We start from the raw sequence: 16,889 nt of genomic DNA, 5'->3' as shown, positions 1-16,889 counted from the left end.
AAGTTCTAGTTCTTGCGCCTATCCCTGGGGCTACTCTCCTCTATGTCCCTCACAAAATTATTTCGTCTCCCCCTCTCCCCATACATTAGTATGACATCTCGGGAAAAAAAGAGTTGAGTTCTACTGAAGGGGGGCCGAAGAGAGTGGGCAGGTGGCCACGGAAGTGATGGTGGTGGCGGGTATCAGCCTCAGGATCCAACACCCCTGGCTGCCTGGCAGCTGAGTCAACTAGAGGCTGTAGCTCGGGGCCCGTTGGGGCCCTGGGCTGCGGTCTGGCAGGGGCCGGGGGCGGGTGGGAAGCCGGGGCCCCTCTTCTGGAGCAAAAATAGCCGGCGGTGGTTAAAGCTTGGAGGGTGAGTCAGGCGGGAGCCTAACCCCTTCGCTGCTGCGTTGGCTCTCAGACTAGGCGGTCCCAACCCAGTCGCCTCTGACTCGGATTCCGCCTCCGCCACCCAGGCCACTACAACTCTAGGATCCCGCCCCTGGGGTCTGAGTAGTTCGGGATCCCGAGACCTCCCTGTAGCAACCTATATCAAATCTGAAACTCAGGGACTCCTCCAGAACCACCCAGGCTGTAGGTGATGTCTGCACTTGAGGGATTGGGGTCGGGGGAGGGAGGGGGGAAGGTTGGAAGTCCAGGGCTATAGCGGGAAACAGCTGAACTACAGAAAGGAAGGAGGACATAAAGAAAGCTTAGTTGATAGAGTCCCGAGGTTCTCTGGACAGATCCCTGCGGGGCAGTTACCTCCTATTCTGAGGCAACCTGTACCATGCTAGGGGAGTCTCCTTCTATGTGATGCTTGCTTTCAGGTGGGCTGGGGCTAAGCCGCAAATCAGACTATGCCATGGTACTTAGATGAGAGTGGATGGATACTATGAAGACTGAAATGCAAACTCCAGACGTCAATTCCTAATTTCACTTCTATCTCTCTGAGGGGCTTCTTGTAAGGGCGGGAAACTGAAGCAATATAGAACAAGTCCTTACTACAGGCAGCAGTCCTATCTCCCTTTCAAGATAAGCATGGGACCAGTAGGTGAGAGGACAGCTGGACATAACTCCTTTCAGTCTTTTTGAATCTAGGCAGAGTCATGCAGGACTAGGACACTGAAGGAGTGTCAGTGTGTGAGCTCGTGTGTGTGTCTGTGTTGGGGGGTTGGAATGAGTGGGGAGAGTTCTGGGAGCTGAACTGGGCTGGAGAAGGAGGTAGCTGGGAGCTGCTGCACCTCACCGGGTCAGGTGGAGTCGGGGGCGGGGGGGGGGGGGGGGGGAGGGAACGGAGGAGTGGAGATGCCCGAGGCTCTGGGAGGAGCCGCAGTTCACTCAGTCCGGGCAAAGCAGCCTCCGACAGCAACGCGAACAGAGCCAGAGCCCCTAGCTCCCTCCCTCCCTCCCGGCGGCGGCGCTGGAGAAGCGAGGAAGAGGAGTGGCCCGGCCCTGGAAGAATGCGGCCCCGCGGAGGGGGCAGAACCTGACCCAGCCTCCCCACGACTTGAGCAACTCGAGTGGAGGGGAGGGGAGCCAGAGGACAGAACCACACCAGTCGAGAATTCGGAACGCAAGATACAGGAGGTAACAAGAGAACTCTCGGGTACTGGGACAGGACAGACAGACTGTCAGACAGACCGAAGTAAAGACATAGAAATTAAGAGATAGCTGGAGACACAGCGAGAGAAAGAAACCTTTGAGTTCCTTTGTGGGATAGGAAGGCATTAAACAAGAAAGTAGAGAAGGCCTAGGCTAAAGACTGTGCCTGTAGGGGGTTGGGGGCGTGTAGCAGAGTGGCTAAATTCAGGAGCCCTTTAAGGTGGGGGAGATCTCACCCCTTCAATAGCACCTGTGCTGTCCCCCTAGACACCCCCACCCCCTCATTTATCCCTAGTGAGTCGGGGTGGAGTGTAGGCGTGGGGCCTGGGGATTCCCTAAACCTGTAGGGGAGGAGTATCCTCTGGGCTCATTATCATTAAACTCGTCTCTCTGAAGAGTAGTAGAGGTAGGAGCCACCTTGGGGTTGCCCTAAGGGCTGTGGCGGTGAAGACCACAACTCTATCCGGTTGGTCCAGTGGAACCCACTTAAGGCGCCGCCCACTGCCACAATCTGAGTAAAGGAGAGGAGGGTCGCTGAACTCTGTGGCGGGGTGAGATATGAGGCCCGGAGCTGCACTGTGCTAGAAGAGGGAGCCACTATCAGAAGTCACTGGGGGTAAGGAGTGTGTGTGAATAACCTAAGTCTAACTGTGTTCAAGTGTAAATATGTATATGTTTTGGGCCTTTTGGTCTCTGTGAGTCTGTCGTGTGCCTCTGTCTGTTTCTCTGGGAAAAGTTCTGTGAGTTGTCTGTGGAGTCCTGAAGTGTTGGGGTCACGATCTCTTCCATTCCCACTAGGAACTGGGCTGCTGCCCCTCTGAGTTTCTAGGTTTAGTCCCTGAGCTCCGAGGTATATGGATCTATGGGGCTTTACTGAAGCCAATTTGGGTTAGGAGCTTAGAATTTGAGTCTCCATTGAGGAGGGAGAGACCCAAAGACCAGTCCTCCCCACTTTCTAGACTGCCAGGCAGCTGCTGAAATGCGGTGTTACTACTTGTTCCCACAGATTTTGAAGAAGTTGCCGCTGGAGCCACCAGGTCCTGGCCAGGACATGACGGAGGAGCCACGGTTATGGCCTCTGCCCTCAGGCCTCGCCGGGCTCCTGCTCCTTTTCCTTTGCAGTAGGTAAGAGTTTGACCAGATCCTTGCGTCTGTCCAGCACCGCCCAAAATCCTGCCTGAGAAAGGGGAAGGAATATGGATGGATGCTAGTAAAACCTAGGGTGTTCGAGTCACCACAGAGTCTGATTGGAAAGTGGGACCACCAACTTGAGCCTTAGTCTGCATTCTCCAGCGAGTCTTTTCTCTGTCCCCAGAGCATTAAGCAATGAAATCCTAGGACTGAAACTTCCCGGGGAGCCTCCGCTCACTCCCAACACCGTGTGCTTAACGTTGCCGGGTCTCAGTAAACGCCAATTCGGCTTGTGCCTGCGCAGCCCCGACGTGACGGCGTCAGCACTACAGGGTCTGCACATCGCAGTCCACGAGTGTCAGCACCAGCTACGAGATCAGCGCTGGAACTGCTCTTCCTTGGAGGCCAGCGGTCGACTGCCACACCACAGCGCCATCCTGAAGCGGGGTGAGTCAAGGGCCTGTTCTGCTAGAGCAGGGCAGGTGGAGACCAGGAGAAAAAGTTTAAAGCTAGGGGAGGGACTTCACGTGGGAATCCCCTTCCCCCTCTCCTCCCCCTCCCCAGGTCTTCTTGCCCCGTCTGGGCCTCCAGTCTTACACGGCTTCAAGATTCGCTGTTCTCCCAACATACTCCCAACTTTCCACCTGCTGTGCTGCGGGCGAAGCAGCTGCTTTCCGGCTCCCCGCTCCCCCTCCTCCTTCCCTAGGCTCTGCACAACCCGACCCGGGTTGCACCTGTGAGTTGGGAGATTCCCCCAGCTCTGGGAGCTTCAAACGACCCCCCCCCCCCGACCTCCCCCATTACTCTCTCCACCTCCCACTCTTTGACAAGCCTGGGCCATGCCCTCCGTAGCCGCAGCGGAGGCGGGGAGACGCCCCCAGCCGTTTAAGGGTTAAACCTGCTCCCCTAATTGCTGGGGTTCCCAGGAGCTGTCGCTGGGAACAAAGACCCCGATTGGCTTTGAAGCCGAGTATCCCCCTCCTCTCCCTGTTGTGAGAGCCCCAGGTGGCACTCACCTGAACAGGTGAGGAACAGTGGGACGGGTGAGAATAGGTCACTGTGGCCAGGTCTGAGACATCATCTTCTCCCTACCCTGAGTTGTGACTGAATGAGTGAATATCGGTCTTAGTTTAGGGGATGGAGACTATGCTCTAGGGAAGAAAGGGTTAATAGACAGCTGCCTTTTGCGGGGAATTCCCAAGGCAAGTGTGAACAGCTTTACCCTTTGTGGGGTGGGGGGATTGAGAGCTGGAACCAGCAGCCCATTTTCCGATAGGATGAGGAAGGTATGATGGTGGACTCAGGTGCTGAACCAAGACTTTGTAAGGAGGTACTGCCATCCCTTCCTCTAAACTGAGTGTGGGACCAATAGTTCTTCCCCACTAAAAGAGACTCAGACCCTTGGAATTAGATTTGAGAGGTTTTCCTGAGCATGTTAGAGGGCTGTAGCTCTAATTATCTTTCAGCCCAACCTCCTTGCCAGGTATTCCCTATCTCTGGGGGATATAGATCCTAACACCATTCCTGGCTACTAGTATGGGGTCCAGGGTAGATCACTCTGTAGTACTTCCCCTCTCTAATGTCTTTTCATAGTTGAAATCCAGTTAAGCTGAATCTCAAGACTTGCACTTATCTATAGAACTTAAAGTGCATATATACATGAATTAGTGCATATATACACATGCAATTAAGTAAAAAAAATAATACCTCATGGGCAGTCTTTGTCTTGTTAATGGTGGGGGATGATTGATGGGTCAAATGTATGTATATGAGTAACAGGTTTTGGGGTGGTTTTGGTTTTGGTTTGCAAATTCTATCCTTTCAGCTCATTGGGGAATGTGTACGTGGTAGGAAAAGGGAGGACTGGCACTGGTGGAATTTAGGGATTAAACTTCCTCTACTCATTGCTTTTCAAAAATGCTTTCAATTGAGTCTTGCACACATTTTCAAAGTTCATTTGCTCCTCTATGCCTTCCCTTCATTCTTCAAGGTTTGGCCCCTGTCAGGGTACATGATCTGAACAAGGTTCTAACTTATGCTGGTGGATAGTTCTATATTCCTTCCACCCTTCCTACTTGTCTACTCAGTCCTACTGCCCTTGTCCCTTCTCCTCAGGTTTCCGAGAGACTGCCTTCTCTTTCTCCATGCTAGCTGCTGGGGTCATGCACTCGGTGGCCACTGCTTGCAGCCTCGGTAAACTGGTGAGTTGTGGTTGTGGCTGGAAAGGCAGTGGAGAACAGGACCGGCTGAGAGCCAAACTGTTACAGCTACAGACACTCTCCCGTGGTAAAAGCTTTCCTAACTCCCCGGTTGGCCTTGGACCCAATTCAGGCACCATCCCTGGTCCCCAGGATACATGGGAATGGGGTGGCTGCAACCATGACCTGGACTTTGGGGAAAAATTCTCTCGGGACTTCCTGGATTTGAGAGAGGCTCCAAGAGACATCCAGGCGCGAATGAGGATCCATAACAACCGGGTGGGGAGACAGGTACCACAATTTTTGTGTGATGGTGTGTATTTGTGCATATGTATGTGGGGGCAGGGCATATTGGGGAGTCATACTTCCATGGAAAGTACCTCCATGGAAGATTGCCCCTATATCTCAAACCCATGGTAGGGAAGTCACAGAATAGATAGCAGCCTCCCCAGTTTGCAAGGTTTGTTATATATAGAATATTATATATACATATATATAATATTCTATATAGTGTTTGAGGGAATGGGTGGAAGGTGAGTTACACTTTTGGGGGGTTGGAGGCATAGAAGACTTCAATGATACTCTTATCTGAACTCCATTCAATCATATATATTCATTATTCAAGGTACTGTTTTAAAGGATAAGATGTTGGGAGAAGTAAATTCTATTACTGTCTTCATCTGATTAGCTCTGTTACTTTGGACGAGTCATTTTACTTGTTTACCCATCTGTAAATGAAGGGGTTGGACTAGATGATCTTTAAATTTAAATTATCTTACAGTTTCATAATTCCATGATAATTCTTCTTTCCTTCTCATTTATCACCCTTTCCTGATAACACCTAAACCCCCTCCCCCCACATCATCCACCCCTGACCCCCACACTCCAGGTGGTGACTGAGAATCTGAAACAGAAATGTAAGTGCCATGGCACATCAGGCAGCTGCCAGTTCAAGACGTGTTGGAGAGCAGCACCAGAGTTCCGGGTGGTTGGGGCAGCACTTAGGGAACGATTAAACCGGGCAGTCTTCATCAACGCCCACAACCGCAATTCAGGTGCCTTCCAGCCCCGGCTTCGCCCTCGACGTCTTTCAGGTGAACTCGTCTACTTTGAGAAATCTCCTGACTTTTGTGATTGGGAGCCAGCCCTGGGGTCACCAGGCACCCAAGGACGTGTCTGCAACAAGACCAGCCGCCTCCTGGATGGTTGTGGAAGTTTGTGCTGTGGACGAGGACATAATGTTCTCCGTCAGACCCGTGTGGAGCGATGCCACTGCCGTTTCCACTGGTGCTGTTATGTTCTCTGTGATGAATGTCGGGTCACTGAGTGGGTAAACGTCTGCAAGTGAGAGGGACATTCATCCCTTCTCCCACCCTAATTCACACTATGGAACCTGGGGGAAGGGAAGTGCTCTCTAGCCCTTGCAACTTAGTTCATTCATCATTATCTCCCCTCAGGGAGTCAAAGCTTGATGGATCAGTAATGTGTCCTTTTTGATTTTCCCTCTATAATTAGAGGATTGGGAAGAGAGATCTCAAGCTCCTACCCTTTTCATGCCCTACTCCATGTCCTTCACACACTAGGCTAAACCAGGATGAAATGCACTGTGTTGTAACCCAACTGCTTGATTGTATACCCTTTTGCTGCCCATGAAAAAAACCCATGATTCCTGCCCCTTGGGTAGGTGGTGATTATAGTAATTTTTCTCCAAATGTAATGTGTCCAGGAGTTGTACAGCACCATTAATAACCCATACGCTCAGAAGAACCATCCACATGTGTCCAGTCCTCTCACCATTCCATCTGGTAGTCTTGGACCCCTTTTATGAAGTAATAAGAAAAAGTAAAACAGAAGGGGATCTATTTCTGAAAACAGTCTAAATAACTGAGAACAATTACAACTCCTAAAAAAGTATCTTTTCGAAGTCCTGAGTTTGCTAAGCCTCCCTCCTTTTCTCCTGGATCCTAAAGGAGGTCTTGTCTGGAAAGGGTGGGTCTAGGACTTTCTGATTCTTCTGTCTTCCCCAGCAGAAGGGGAGGAAATAGATAATTTATTTTGCTGAGATGTTTCTTGGTTTCTCTTTGTAACTAAAATGAATTAAAATCAAGTCACTGAGCTGGTGGCTGCAGATATGGAAATGTCCATATATCTAGGATTCCTGTTCCTACCTTTTTTCAAGATGATTCATCTTCCAAGCTTTTGGAAACCCATATCATTACCTGGGAAAAGAAAAAGATTGATGAATATGTTGGGTTAGAGTGTTGTGCCTTGTTTTGTCTTTGGCTAAATCCACCCTTTATAAAGTACAGGGCCCTAAGTATATGGGACTATTGACTCAGAGTTTCTCCTTGGTCATAACAAGAGGCTATGGTATTGATCTTAGAATCTGCTCCAAACTGTCACCTAAGTCTCAGTTTGGCCTAGACCTAAAAGAAAGGGAGCTTTTCTGTTTTTCCAGATCAGAGAATTTGAGAGGCATTTGTGTGTGTGTTCATCCTTCATTGCTGAAGAAGACCATGCCATCAGAGAAGTAATGACATGACTTGCACTTGACTTTTGTTTTGAGTGAGGGAGGGCTGCACAGGTCACCAGCCTCACTTCTCCTCCAGAGCCATCTGAATCCAGTGACCAGATATTCATCAGGACGACTGGAGATGACCCAGGATGAGGCAATTGGGGTTAAGTGACTTGCCCAAGGTCACCCGGCTAGTGAGTGTCAAGTGTCTGAGGTGAGATTTGAACTCAAGTGTTCCTGACTCCTGCACTGGTGCTCTATCCACTGCACTACCTAGCTGCCCACAGGAGGCAGTTAGAATTAAAGGGAGCAGAAAATGAGAATATCCTAGACTTAGAATGGGAATTCTTTATTCTGGAAGCCAGGAATCATTCCCGTTGACATTTACAAATATGCATAGGTCCTGCATCAATCAATTTTCTTTTGCAATATGGTAAAATAATTCATCTCTCTTTAAGAAAAACTAGTCAGATATCAACAGAAAGAGCAGCTCTTCTTTTATCCTAATCTTTTTCTATCCTTGTCCTAATCTCACTGAAAATAAGTGATTATAAGAGCAAATCTCAATGAAGAAAAGGAGTATGTCAAAAGTATGGAGATATATGTAAATTAGTTGCATATTCATAGGGATGGAAGTTCTGGGCTTTTTAGATTATTTCCTCAGACATTGAAGGTAGAAATGTCTGTCTCTATACCATAGCTGTAAATACTATCCAGAGAGCCTCTGAAGCGCTAAGAGCTCCTAGGAAATCAGGGGACTTCCTAGAGTATAGTGAGGTAGACATTCTGAGAGATTCCCTGGTGAAATTTTGTTTGAGAATCCAAGTAACAGGGAAGTGATCTTAAAAGTCATTGAATTCAACTCAATTATTTTCTAGAAGAGAATAGTGAAAAGTTAAGAGGAAATTGTCCAAGGTCACACAGTCAGACTAGTGGGTCCCTTCTGGGTCCCATTCCATTCTGGAGAGGTTGAAAAGAGGTCTGTGGATATGAATGGAGTTTATTCTCTGGGTATTTCTGATACCCAGGAGAGTGACCCATAGTGTTCTATTTGCCCTACTTTACCCCACAGTCATAGGAAACACATTACAGCCTCTTTCTTACCTTCCTTTTTCAGATTTCTCTCCCCTTCTTTCTAGCTCTCTCTCTCTCTGCTTTTCTCAGACACACTCCCTGGCAGACTGAAATCCCAAACCACAATCTTGAGAAATTCCAAGTGAATTTTGTCAGCAAGGCCAACACTCCCCACCCTTACCCCAGCTCCTCCGGCACATGCACTGGGCTCAGGCCCAGGACTGGGGTCAGTGACAGCCTCGGAAAGGATGCAGCCCACAGGGCGGGTGCTGCAATTTCAGCCTTTGCTGAACTCCAGTGGCACAGAATGGGAGGGAAGAAAGGAAGAACTGGAAATAAGGCCTCCCTCCTCCCGCACACTCCACCTTCTGGTTAATGGGAGGGAATGTGGGGAAGGAGAAAGGGTAAGCTGAGTGATTGTCAGATGGAGCTTCAAAAGAAGGAAACTGCCCTTCGGCAGAACTGTTCTCAACTGCACTCCTGTTTACCAAGTGGGAAATCCCCATAGATCTTGAAGTAGACATTTCTTTTTGCCAAAGACCTCAAAAACATAAAGACAAAAGGGCTGAGAGCTTCCTCCCAAGGCATCCTGTTCCCACAGGCCTGCCCTACCTGCAGAACCATGGTCCTGTTTCAGACCACATTAGGGTCTTTATCTCCATCCTCCTCTTGATGGCTGGAATTTTGGTTCAAAAGTATCCCTGTTTTAGAGTAGATACATCGGATAAAAGCCAGTCCACCACTGTGGAGAGGTCCATTTTCTTGCCAGACTTCCACAAAAGCCTATTTGGCTCAGTGTGAGGGTTAGTGAAGGAAGTTGGACAATCCCTTGATAAAAATTGGGATTGAGGTGAAAATGGGGCCTCATCAACTATATCCCTATAAAGATTTAGGGAAAGAGATTTTTTAAAAAGGTGAAGCAATTGTGTGTGAAATAAACACAGGGGCCACCTTTGGGATTTGGGAAAGGCCTGAGGCAGGTGTCTACCTTTGAGGGCAGATGTAGATAGAATAAGTCAGATGCCTCTTGCACCCCTATACCAAATGGCAGTGAAGTCCCTGTAAGTTGAAATTAGAGCTTTGAGCTGATTTTTAGCTAATTGTTGTTCAGTCATTCAGTCTTGTCCTACTCTTATTGACCCCATAGACCACAGAATGGCAGGTCCTTCTATTCTCCAGTATCTCTAAAAGTCTGTCCAAATTCATGTTCCTTGTTATCTTAACACTATCCATCTTATCCTGCCATCCCCCTTTCCTTTTGCCTTCAATCTTTCCCAACACCAGGGTCTTCTCCAATGAGTTCTGTCTTCTTATAAGGTCAAAGTATTTAAGCTTCAGCTTCACTATTTGACCTTCCAATGAATAGTCTGAATTAACTTCTTTAAATATTGACTGATTTGACCTCCTTGCTATCCAAGGAATTCTCAAAAGGCTTCTCCACCACCACAATTCAAAAGCATTGATTCTATGGTACTCAGTTTTTCTTTTAGCAATCTCACATTGCTACTGGAAAAACCATAGCTTTGACTATATGGACCTTTGCTGGCAAGGTGATGTCTCTGTTTTTTAGTATGCTGTCCAGATTTGTGATAGCTTTTCTTCTAAGAAGTAAGCATCTTTTAATGTCATGGCTGCAGTTACCATCTGTGGTGATCATTGAGCCGAAAAATATAAACTCTGACACAACTTCCATTTCTTCTTCCTCTATTTGCCAGGAAATGATGAGACCACCAAGATCTTAGGCTTCTTTTATGTTAAGCTTCAAGCAAGCTTTTACACTCTCCTCTTTCACCCTCATCAAGAGACTTCTTAATTCCTCTTCACTTTCTGCCATCAGAATGGAATCATCTGCATATATGACATTATTGATATTTCTTGTAACAATCTTAGTTCCAGCTTTTGATTCATCCAGCCTTGCATTCCATAGGATGTACTCTGCATATAAATTAAATAAACAAGGTGACAACATACAGCTTTGTCATACTCCTTTTCCAATCTTAAACCAATCAGTTGTTCCATGTTCAGTTCTAACTGTTACTTCTTGGCCCACATACAGAAGACAAGGAAGATGACCTGGTATTCTTGTCTCTTTGAGGACTTGTTACATTTTGTTGTGATCCACACTGTCAAAGGCTTTGGTGTAGTCAATGAAACAGAAGTAGATGATTCTTTGTAACTCCCATGCTTTCTTCATAATCCAGTGAATGTTAGCAATTTGATCTCTGCCTCCTCAAAAATCAACCTGCTCTTCTGGTAATTCTTGGTTCACATACTGCTAAAGCCTGCCTTGCAGAATCTTAAGCATATTCTTCCTGGAGTGTGAAATGAGTGCAATTGTTCAGTAATTTGAACATTTCTTGGCATTGCCCTTCTTTAGGATTGATAAATACTTTGATCTTTTCCAAGCCAATGGCCACTGTTGTGTTTTCCAAATTTGCTGGCATATTGAGTGCAGCACTTTAACAGTTTCATCTTTTAGGATTTCAAATAGCTCAGCTGCAGTTCTATCACCTCCACTAGTCTTATTGTTAGCAATGCTTCATAAGGCCCCTCTGACTTCCTTCTCCAAGGATTTTTGGCTCTAGATCAGTAAGCACACTGTCATAGTTATCGGTATTGTTAAAATCTTTCTTGTACAATTCTTTTGTGTATTCTTGCCACCTCTTTTTAATCTCTTCTGCATCTGTTCAATCTCTACCATTTTTGTCTTTTGTCATGCCCATTTTTTCATGAGCCTTTCCCTTAATATCTCTGATTTTCTTGAAGAGATCTTTTGTCTTTCTCAATCTATTGTTTTCTTCCCTTTCTCTGCATTGCTCATTTTAACAATCTAATCTCTCCTTGCTGTTTTCTGGAATACTGCATTCAGTTAGGTCTGTCTTTCCCTTTCTCCTTTCTATCTTGTTTTCCTTCTTTCCTAGCTATTTGTTAAGTCTCATCAGACAGCCATTTTGCCAGTGGACAACACTTATTCTAAGGGAGGAAATGAGAGGGAGAAAGGGACTGGAACTTGAAGAACAGGAGGCAACATGATAATTCTTTATCTAGGAATGAGGGTAGGAAAGAAAAACCAGTATAGTGGGATCACCTTCCTATTCTGTATTCCTTTGAACGAACCTTTTTATAAGACTTTGGATCACCACCACCTCAGGAATAAGAGGTCAAGAGGATCCTAGTATTGCTGTGGCTCTGGTTCTAGGTCTAGGAAATAGCTGAATGATCCTTCATATTGGAAAGAATATGGAGAAACAGTTTGACATAGTGGCTAGAGGGCAGTCCTTGAAGTGAGAAAAACCTGAGTTCAAATTCTTTCTCCAACACATGCTAGCTGTGTCACCATGGGTACTTCACTTAACCTCTGAGTACTCTAGGTCACTCTAAAAGTCTAAGAAGTTACTGATGGGCCCCAATGGGAGTCCCTCAACACCAGTGAAACTATAAGGGGGGGGGGGAAGAGAGAGAGGAAGAGAGACAGAGACGGAGAGAGACAGAGAGAGAGAGACAGAGACAGAGGGAGAGAGAGAGAGAGAGAGAGAGAGAGAGAGAGAGAGAGAGAGAGAGAGAGAGAGAGAGAGGAAAGGAGGGAGGGAGGAAGAGAGGGAGGGAGAGAGAAAAAGAGAACCCCTGGAAAGTACCCCAACCTCTCTATAACACTTACTACAGTCAAAACCAAGTTGTATTAAAGCTATTCTAAGAACCTAGATAAGAAAATAGAGTTAGATGGCTTGGGTCTATAGTAAAGAGGGAATAGAGAGAACTAGAACAAACCTGCAGTCTATATGTAAACACAAAATAAAATTTCTCCATGCTTCTCAAAAATTCATTCAGCAAATATGTCATTAAGTATCTACAGTGTGTAAAGGAGCACTGTGCTTAAGCTCTGGGGTATTAGATAATACATAGTCCATGCCTTAATGGTGTTTGCAATCTAGTAGGATGATAAGACACAAGTATATAACGAGCACAGATTCTGGGCTCATTCTACTAACTCCCACTCCCACTGGCACTATATTTCCCTCTAAGTTTTAAAGTAACCTAGAGGATTGATAGTATCTTTTCTAATAGGGTAGTTTATGAGCCCCTACTAGTATGCTTACTGCTGGAAGGGGAGTCTGATGAGTTGCTAATATCAATTTGCAAGTCAGATTTAATTAGCTTTTAGTTGGGAGTATTTACTAAGGTGGTTGGTATAAACATAACCCCAAAACACATTCTTGCATTAGTAGATACAGAGACCAAGGGGAAAGTAGGCTCCTTGTTGTAGCACATGTGGCAAAGGGAATAACTCACTGTTCCTGGCAATTTTTTGCAGAAGTCCTCAAGAAGTTCTCTTTAGGAGTCGTACAGTTTTCTGCATAGTTCCTTGTAGAATTCTGAAGTTGCTTTTCCTTAGTGTGACTAATTTGTCTTCAGCTCCCAAAGCAGATAGTTCTGGGGCTACTGCTAGGATTCCAGTGAAAACTCTAAATACCCACCCATTGATATTTTACAAAGTCTTCTTAGGGTCAAAAAGGCTGGAAGGAGACAGAGTCATTCTTCCTTCCCTCCCTCCTCTCAGGGGCTTGGCTAGACTATTCTTTCATCATTGCTGCTAGATGCTAGAATTTTGGGTGCAGAACTTGCTTACTATTTTATGGGAGACCCGTAGGATATGATGAAATCTCCTCAGCCAATATCTCACACTTTCTATAGAGCATCACTTTATGTCATCCAATGGCTTTCAAGGACTTCTTATATCTAATCTGATGTCTTTGATTGATTGATTCGATGGAGAAGCCTTGGCTTTAGTCATGCCTAGTTTATACTTCTGACTGATTTAAGTAACCTCATGCCCATACTTATGTATAAGTATAATAATTTACATATATAAATTAATAATAATAACACAAATTAATAATTACAAAACAAAACCCTGAATAAATTATGGTGGTAAGGATAGGTTAGTGTTCTATATATTCTCCAACAAAGAGAATGAAGATGTCTCCTGAAGGAGGTGGCTGTAAATGAGTTTTAAAGAACAGGTAGGAACTCAAACGTCAAATTGGAAGAGGGAGAGTATTTCAGGAATAAGAAATGGCACAGGCAAAGTTAGGAGGGCAAATGATACATTTAAGGGTCTGAAAGTAGGTTAGTTTGGCTATAGCAAGAGTAGGTAGTAACGCTAGTTTGTAAACACTAGTAAAACTAGTGTTACTAGTTTCAATATCTTTTCCCATAAACTATTTTAAAGAAAAATCTTTTGTTTTTAAGGGTGTTGAAGTATTGGTAATTTAACTGTAATTATGGGGAGACTGTTAACAATGATGTTTTGAGCAAAATTGCGAGTAAACAGGATAAAGAGAATTTTCTTCCTGTTAGAACTGTTATAACTCTTATATTGTAAAGAGAGAGAAGTGGATTCTTCAGAAAAAAACTTTAATTGGTGTGATGCGTGGACTGAATGGTAAGATTATATTTCAGAAGTGAAGAGAAGCCATGAGAAGAAGTAATAGAGATGACTCTGGCTATGATCTTTCTCATAGCCAGGATATCTCTTATAATTAATTTTTATTAATAACTTTTTTATGTTTCCTACTATGCCTCTTCTCCTATTTTCTTTTTTCTTTATTTATTTTTAGTTTTCAACATTCATTCTTATTTTCTTTTAGAGAGCTTCATAATAAATATTTTAAGAGAATTAAGAAAAACAGTTCCATAAAACTAAACAGCATTTTAAAAATTATGACTTTATATACAGTATTCCACACCCAAGGATCCTAGCCTTCTATAAAAAAGTTGGAAGAGTTGTCTTTTCATATCTCTTCTGTAAGGTCAAACTTAGTCATTATAATCTCACAGAATTCAGTTTTGATTATTTTGCTGCTATAGCTCTGTCCATTTCAGTTGTTGGTTATTGTCCTTCATGCTCAAAGCAAGATGATATCACTATATTGGGGTCAAAGTACAGTCAGATCAATACAAACTGGGAAGGCTCTACCACAGGTCCAGCACAAAGAGTCCATAGGAGCATTTGGAGTAGTCTCTAAATTTGCACATCTCATGTTTCTTTTGAGCTACTGTCATTCTGCTTTGTATCAAAGAGTACAGTGCCTTCAGGGCAGGGCATGCCATGCTGGATGGTCCTGTGCCAGTCTCTCCTATGTCTCAAAATCAACTCCAAAGTTCTTCAGAGAGACCTTGAGTGTCCTTGTATCACTTCATCTGACCTCTATGTGAGCACTTACCTTATGTTAGTTTTCTGTAAAATAGTCTTTTAGGCAAATGTACTTTTGGCATTCAAACAACTCAAATCAGCTCATTGGAGTCTCACTTTCTTCTGTTGAGTTTGAATGCTGAGAAAAGACCTCTGTGTCTGGTACCTTATCTTGCCAGGTGATTTTCAGAATCTTCCTAAGACAAGTCAAATGGAGTAAATTCAGTTTCCTGTCATGGTATTGATATACTGTCCAGGTTTCACAAGCATACAACAATGATGTCAGCACAACAGTTTGGTAGGCGGTCTAATACCTCTTTTCTCCCACAATTTCCATCAGAGCCTTCCAAACACTGATTTAGCTCTGGCAATGTATGCATCAAACTCATCACTTATGCATACATTCCTAGAAAGTATACCACCAAGATAAATGAACTTGTCTACAGTATTTAAAATTTCTCCATTTGCTATAACCAATGGCTCCATGTATGGATGATGCAGTGCTCGCTGGTGGAGGACCTCTGTTTTCTTGGTGTTGTTAGGCCAAAATTAGCACAAGCAGCAGAGAATTGATCCATACCTTGCTGCATCTCAGCCTCAGAGGTGGCATCAAGTGCACAATCATCTACAAACAAAAAGTCACACACCAACTCTCTCTCCACTCTTGTCTTGGCTTTCAGCCTTTTCAAGTTAAATAACTTACCATCAGTGTGGTAACTGACCTTGCTGCCACTTTCATCCTCAGTGAAGACATCTGACAACATTGCTGTAAATATCATGGTAAATAAAAAGCATGGAAGCAGGCACACAGCCCTGCTTCACTCCACTGGTGAATGGGAAAGTGCAAGAGTCCGTTATCCAGAACCCATACAAGCATGCCATCATGAAATTGATGTATAATACTGATGAATTTCTCTGGGCAAACAAATTTTGCCATGATCTTCCACAAGCCCTCATGACTGACAATATCAAAGGTCTTGGTTAGATCAACAAATGTCACATATAGATAGACCTTTATTCTGCTCCTGGAATTTCTCCTGGACTTGTTGGGTAGCAAATACCATAACAACCATTCCTTGTCCATTTCTGAAGCCATCTTGGTTCTCCAGTAGATGACCATCTTCCAGGTGAAAAATCAGCCCTTTAAAGAGGACTCTGACAAAAATCTTGCCAGCAATGACTAAAAGAAAGACTCCTTTGTGATTGTCACAGGACAGTCTATTTCTTTTTCCTTTCTAGAGATGGACAATGGAGACATCTTTGAACTCCTGAGGAATAACTTCCTCTTGCCATGGAATTTGGAAGATTTCGGTCAGCTTTTGTTTGAGCAGTGGACCCCCTGCCTTATAAATCTCAGCTGGAATAAAATAAGCACCTGGAGCTTTGCCACATGAAAGGAATCTAATGGCATTCAAAAACTCTTCTTCATTTGGAAGTTTGACTGGAGAGGGATTGACTTCAACCTGAGGTATACAGTCAGTGACTTCAGCACTGGATGATGATAGTCTGTTGAGAACACTATGTTTAGCTCATCTCTCCAGTCCTTATCACTAATGAATGTGGCATTGAATAGTTGAGATGCAACATAGGTCTTTGGCCCATAAATAGCCTTCAGAACATTATAAAAGTGCTTTGGTTTGTTACTATTAGCATTAAACTGAATTTCATCTGACTTTTAATGGAGTCAAGAATTGTACATCTCTCTAAGCTTTTCTTGCACTTTATTTTTGATGGAGTTAAATGCTTTCTTAGAGATTGAAGAACTAGTTTGCTGGTAAACTCTATGGGGTTCTCATTTTTATTTAGCACCTTCTGAACTTCCCCATCATTTTTGTCAAACCAGTTCTGATGTTTATGAGTCTTCTGACCCAGAAGAGTAAATGTGATGCTGTACCTCAAATCTCTGAAGGCTGCCCACTCCTTTTCTGCTTCACTGATGCCTACCATATGTTGGCTCAGCATTCCCTCGAAGTTAACAGCAAAACTTTTTTACCGTTTGAGTAGAGCTCTAATGAGTTAACATCAAATCTTCTGGTAGTCATCTTGTCTCGGGGCCTCCACGTTTGTTGAACGGGAATGTTTAACTTGGAGAGGATGTCTATGATTGGTCCCACACTTTGTGCCACACATTGCCTTTGTTACTCTCCAATTTTTTCTGTCTTTTCTCCTTACAATGACACAGTTTATTAAATG

At 44.6% G+C, this 16,889-nt stretch overlaps 1 protein-coding gene and 1 long non-coding RNA gene across 5 annotated transcripts in view; one reads left to right on the top strand and one right to left on the bottom strand.

Moving 5' to 3' along the window:
- The first annotated feature begins 1,283 nt into the window (after positions 1 to 1,283).
- On the top strand, positions 1,284 to 11,231 carry WNT10B (Wnt family member 10B). Of its 4 annotated transcripts, none has more exons than XM_072654556.1 (6): positions 1,284 to 1,570; positions 2,062 to 2,201; positions 2,592 to 2,710; positions 2,901 to 3,163; positions 4,832 to 5,205; positions 5,804 to 11,231. In XM_072654556.1, the coding sequence occupies exons 3-6, from the start codon at positions 2,637 to 2,639 to the stop codon at positions 6,260 to 6,262; spliced, it is 1,170 nt and encodes a 389-aa protein (XP_072510657.1). In that variant the 5' UTR covers positions 1,284 to 1,570; positions 2,062 to 2,201; positions 2,592 to 2,636; the 3' UTR covers positions 6,263 to 11,231. The 4 variants fall into 4 exon arrangements, with proteins under 4 accessions (XP_072510657.1, XP_072510656.1, XP_072510655.1 ...); XM_072654555.1 differs by having other exon boundaries at positions 1,987 to 2,201; XM_072654554.1 differs by having other exon boundaries at positions 1,982 to 2,201.
- LOC140534010 (uncharacterized) overlaps positions 6,113 to 16,889 on the bottom strand; it is a 25,849-nt gene continuing 15,072 nt past the window's right edge. Inside the window, exons 2-3 of the long non-coding RNA XR_011977139.1 lie at positions 7,083 to 7,133; positions 6,113 to 6,236 (exon numbers count right to left, since the gene is read on the bottom strand). This is a non-coding gene — a long non-coding RNA (uncharacterized lncRNA). The remainder of the gene's footprint in view (positions 6,237 to 7,082; positions 7,134 to 16,889) is intronic.

The sequence above is a fragment of the Notamacropus eugenii genome, chromosome 3, assembly GCF_028372415.1.
Source record: "Notamacropus eugenii isolate mMacEug1 chromosome 3, mMacEug1.pri_v2, whole genome shotgun sequence".
Taxonomy (NCBI): domain Eukaryota; kingdom Metazoa; phylum Chordata; class Mammalia; order Diprotodontia; family Macropodidae; genus Notamacropus; species Notamacropus eugenii.
Note: the sequence above shows the minus strand (reverse complement) of the source record. Positions and strands in the feature narration are given on the sequence as shown.

Bases quoted from the DNA above. Each gene is read 5' to 3' on its own strand.
- WNT10B (XM_072654556.1), top strand. From the start codon at position 2,637: ATGACGGAGGAGCCACGGTTATGGCCTCTGCCCTCAGGCCTCGCCGGG. The intron at 2,711-2,900 runs GTAAGAGTTTGA...CTCTGTCCCCAG, and splicing joins CTCCTTTTCCTTTGCAGTAG to AGCATTAAGCAATGAAATCC. The intron at 3,164-4,831 runs GTGAGTCAAGGG...CCTTCTCCTCAG, and splicing joins CAGCGCCATCCTGAAGCGGG to GTTTCCGAGAGACTGCCTTC.